Genomic DNA, 4195 nt, shown 5'->3' on the forward strand with positions numbered 1-4195 from the left:
TTGGGTTATGAATGTTTGAAAGAGGTAATATCGTATTTTGAAATATTTGCCACCCCCATCCCATTTTGAAGTTTAAGCTCAGTCTATTCCTCGAGGCAAAGTTTTTTTTTCCAACTGAAACTAGTGTTTTTGAAAAGAAATTGTAGGTAAGGATAATTCACAAAAATATAGGATATGGCTTCTCACGACTTTACCTTTAGCCACAGGTCGCTCAAATTTTACAGACAGGTTCCATTATTAATGATGACCAAAAGTGTCCGCGGGCCGGACCTCGAGAAATGTACGGTTCGGCCGCTATTTGACGCCAAATCTTTGAAAAAGCTCAAAAAGAGTTCGCAATGCTCAGGCCCTTAGATTTTCGCCAAAATACCCTTGAGCCCTGTGTTCCAAAAGGTACGGTTCGGCCGTTATTCCGTACCAAAGTTCCACTATTTAGTGTTACCCAGGGAAAAAGGTCAAAAAGGAACTATCGCACTAAAGGCTTTGTCAAATAGGGTTAGCGGATGTGCCAAGTACACCAACCTCATATTTATGGAGTTCCACCTTCCCGTCAATAACCATATTGCCATTTTCTTCAAAAATAGATAGATATATCTTTGGCATCATACTCTGTTTTTACTCCCTTCTTGCATCCTTCCCAAAACGGGTCAGACGAAACCGGGCTATATCCCTTAATGTCCTAATACTTCTGATGAACAAATTTCAATGCAGAATGGTTACCTACCTGACTTCATGAATAAGATAGAGACTTTCCTGGCAAACTATATCCTCGGTTTGGGTCTTGAAGCAGAATAAAGCCAAAAGGCTATACGCTATAATATCCTTCGAGGAATTCGAGGTTCAAATGACAGTCACAGAAATTGGAAGCTGAAACTGAAATTCTGGTTTAATGTAAAAGCACGACTGCATGTGAAAACAAAAGCAATTCATGAAAACTCTAGAAAAATTACATAAAAAATGTTTAAAACGAGCAGCAATTAAAATATTTAATAAACCAGCGAAAAAAAGCGTTTTCATGAATTTTTCCATAAATAAAAGGGGAAAACTTTCATTCTTCCGGAGACAAAGAAGACAATAAAGCATTGAAGAAGCCCCATAATAGCTGACATCAAGGGCTCTTGAGGCCTTACCACAGAAGCGCGTGTGTCTGACATAATTAAGTCCCCATTTATCATTGTTTAAATTAGGTGCCAGCCCCTAGTTTTCATTTCATTTCGAAAAATTACACATGAAATTAATCAGCAATGAATGTAGGTTTGAAATATGAGGACATGTTGTACTTTGTACTGTATGCCTACTCAGAATCCAGTTCCTAAATTAGAAGCTTTACAATTTTTGAACCTACCTTCCTATGCAACTATGTTCTGTAAAAGGGACTTCTATATTTCCTGATATTTTGGTAGATGTAACAACATTTATTTTATAATAACACAAAAGAAAATTTTATTATTTATACACAAAAATATACATTCCCAGTAGTCTCACCAGCTTCACCTATTTCTTCATTGGGATTTGTAGCAAGTCAGCTACACTCTGAAACAATATTGCTCATTGAGGAGTCAGAATCCATTGAAGTATTATTGTGTTGCATTGTAGTCTCAGTGCTAGAACTCTGTACGTTTCGAGGACTTCTCAATATTTCTATGACTGGTTTTTTGCAATGAAAGTCAGCATCCTTCATGATGTCCGATTCACTTCCACTCAAAACTTTGCTGTCTTTGTGTACATTTTTGGAAACCGATCGGCGAGGTTTATCAAGATCTTTCGTAGTCTTACGTTGAATGTGCTGCTTTGATTGCTTTTCAATCTTTGATTCCTTTTCAATCTTCGATTGCTTTTCAATTTTTTCGTCATCAGAATATTTTTGGTCCTGAGCATTGTTAATTTTGGTCCTATTCTGACTTTGTCCTTTGCCAACTGAATCATCAGAATATTTTTGGTCCTGATCATTGTTAATTTTGTTCCTGTTCTGTGAAATACTTTGTCCTTTGACCTGAGACCTATGTTTAACGATTTTCTGTGGTACACCATTGTAGTTCTTCATATCAGTTGCACAAGTCTTGCCGTTAGCACCAACTGAATCATCAGAATATTTTTGGTCCTGATCTTTGTTAATTTTGTTCCTGTTCTGTGAAAGACTTTGTCCTTTGACATGAGACCTAATCAGAATATTTTTGGTCCTGATCTTTGTTAATTTTGTTCCTGTTCTGTGAAAGACTTTGTCCTTTGACATGAGACCTATGTTCAACGATTTTCTGTGGTACATCACTGCAGCTCATATCAGATGTGCATGTGTTGCCTTGATCATCAACTGAAGTACTAGTAGTATTGGAATTTAAATGCTTAGCTTTGTTTTTCTTCGAGTCATTTCTTTTCTTCTTCTTTGATTTGATTTCAAAAGGGTTGTGAGTATTGTCTGTGCTAACTCGTTGACAACATGAGCTGTCTCTATTGAACATGTCAGAGTCACCATCACACTCACATTCACTTTCATCGTCATTATCAATGTCATCAAGGGAAAAATCAAGTTTACCCCTAAAACTAAGCACTTCTTCTTGATCATCATCAGCTGAAGTATCATCTAAAATTTTGTCCACAGTTGCCATGATGCGGTTATACCTATCAGGATCTCTTTCACATACATCACCATAGTAAGAAAATCTTGATCCATGCTGACTAGGTTCATGTGCACTCACAGACATTTTGCTACGAGAAATCGACATTTTGCTACGAGAACTATGAACATGATCAGGAAATGTAAACAGTTGGCTTTCATCACAGGAACATCTTGTGTATTTCTTTGGATCATTTGTACTGGAAAATTTTGCATAGTCTTTTCCACATTTACAAATTGTCTTAAAATTGTTAAGAGGTTGAAGACTTTTTAGCATTTCTCGTCGAAAGGTATTTTCACCACAGAATAATCGAACTGGATTCAGAATTTCTTTTTTCTTTGTATTCCAGTGTTTTGGCAAAACTTGCGTCTCTATAGGATTCAATTTGTTTTGGAATTCTTTTAACATTTTACACTTTATATCATCACTTTTCTTAATCAGTTTTGGTTTAGATTTTGGTACTGGTCTACACTGATTGGTAAGCTTAGTTGGTTTAAGTGGTGGTTTTCGGAAAATCACTGGAGGTTGATAGATCGTATACAGAGACAATGGTGGAGAATACCGCTTTGGTGGAGGTTTGCAAGTAGCACCCATTCTAGTGTAGATTGGTTTGAATTGCTTGTCAGATAGCGCTTGCTTTATTTGACTAGAATCATTTCTACATTTCCATAATTTCATCTTTTGCTTACTGACACATGCCGGTTTCTCACACACTTTAGCAGATGTATTACGGTTTTCAATCAAGTTAGTTTTCTTTGGTAGGACGCAATTTGTTGGCAAAGTCTTAGCTCCAGTGGCAACACCAGTATCGTTAGGTTGGCAGTTTGGTTTGCTAGGAACTGTTGAACCATTCGATTTTTTAGTGCTGTCTGATGTGTTCGTAGACTTGGTACTTTTGATACATTGTTTCTGAGTAGCTTTGGTAGTCTTGGTGTAGCTGGTAGACACACAACTTGGTACTTTTCTCAAATCATTGGTGGTCTTCTTAATACTAGAGTACGTACCACTGGTCGACTTCTGTGAATAAGCACACAACTTGCGGGATTGCATGATTTTTCTTGAGTTCAATAAGATACCAAATAAAACTTTAGCAGTATTATTTAAATTGGAAGCCTTTGAAATTTTCGGAAGATTTGATTGAATTTAAATCTTATATTACTGGTTGAAATTTTTTATTTTATTTTTTAATAACTGACTTAAAAAAAAAAATCTGGTGTGAACATCACACGACTTTCCTTATTCTATTGAATGATGCTTATTTGAGTGTTCTTTTACCCTAACTTTTACACATTACCTACATACCTACCTAGTGGAAGAAGAGGGCGGAGACCGAATTCCAAAAATATCTAACAGAAGGCAAGCTTCAGCTGTAATGCACCTATTAAGTTCTCTGATGTGATTTTTGTTTTGTAATATGTATTTGGGAGAGGCTATTTATGCTCTTAAATTTCACTCGTGGAAAGTTCACCCAAAATTATGATAAAATTCAAAAGCTCATCTATTGTGCATAATAGGGCTTCCCATTTCTTCTTTGTGGTTTTCCTTACCCATATTATCCTTTATCCATGTATCTAAATAAT

At 36.2% G+C, this 4195-nt stretch overlaps 1 protein-coding gene across 1 annotated transcript; it reads right to left on the reverse strand.

Annotated features, from left to right (window-relative positions):
- Positions 1-1522: 1522 nt before the first annotated feature.
- On the reverse strand, positions 1523-3735 carry LOC103507354. Its single transcript, XM_008471821.2, has 2 exons — positions 2239-3735; positions 1523-2159 (listed from the first exon to the last, which is right to left on the reverse strand). Exons 1-2 carry the CDS (start codon positions 3663-3665, stop codon positions 1523-1525), a joined length of 2064 nt encoding a protein of 687 aa, XP_008470043.1. The 5' UTR covers positions 3666-3735.
- Between the last annotated feature and the right edge of the window lie 460 nt (positions 3736-4195).

The sequence above is a fragment of the Diaphorina citri genome, unplaced genomic scaffold, assembly GCF_000475195.1.
Source record: "Diaphorina citri unplaced genomic scaffold, Diaci psyllid genome assembly version 1.1 scaffold307, whole genome shotgun sequence".
Taxonomy (NCBI): domain Eukaryota; kingdom Metazoa; phylum Arthropoda; class Insecta; order Hemiptera; family Psyllidae; genus Diaphorina; species Diaphorina citri.

Coding starts and splice junctions, on each gene's coding strand:
- LOC103507354 (XM_008471821.2), bottom strand. CDS start 3,665: ATGCAATCCCGCAAGTTGTGTGCTTATTCACAGAAGTCGACCAGTGGT. Junction 2,160..2,238: donor CAGAAAATCGTTGAACATAG/GTCTCATGTCAA, acceptor TATTCTGATTAG/GTCTCATGTCAAAGGACAAA.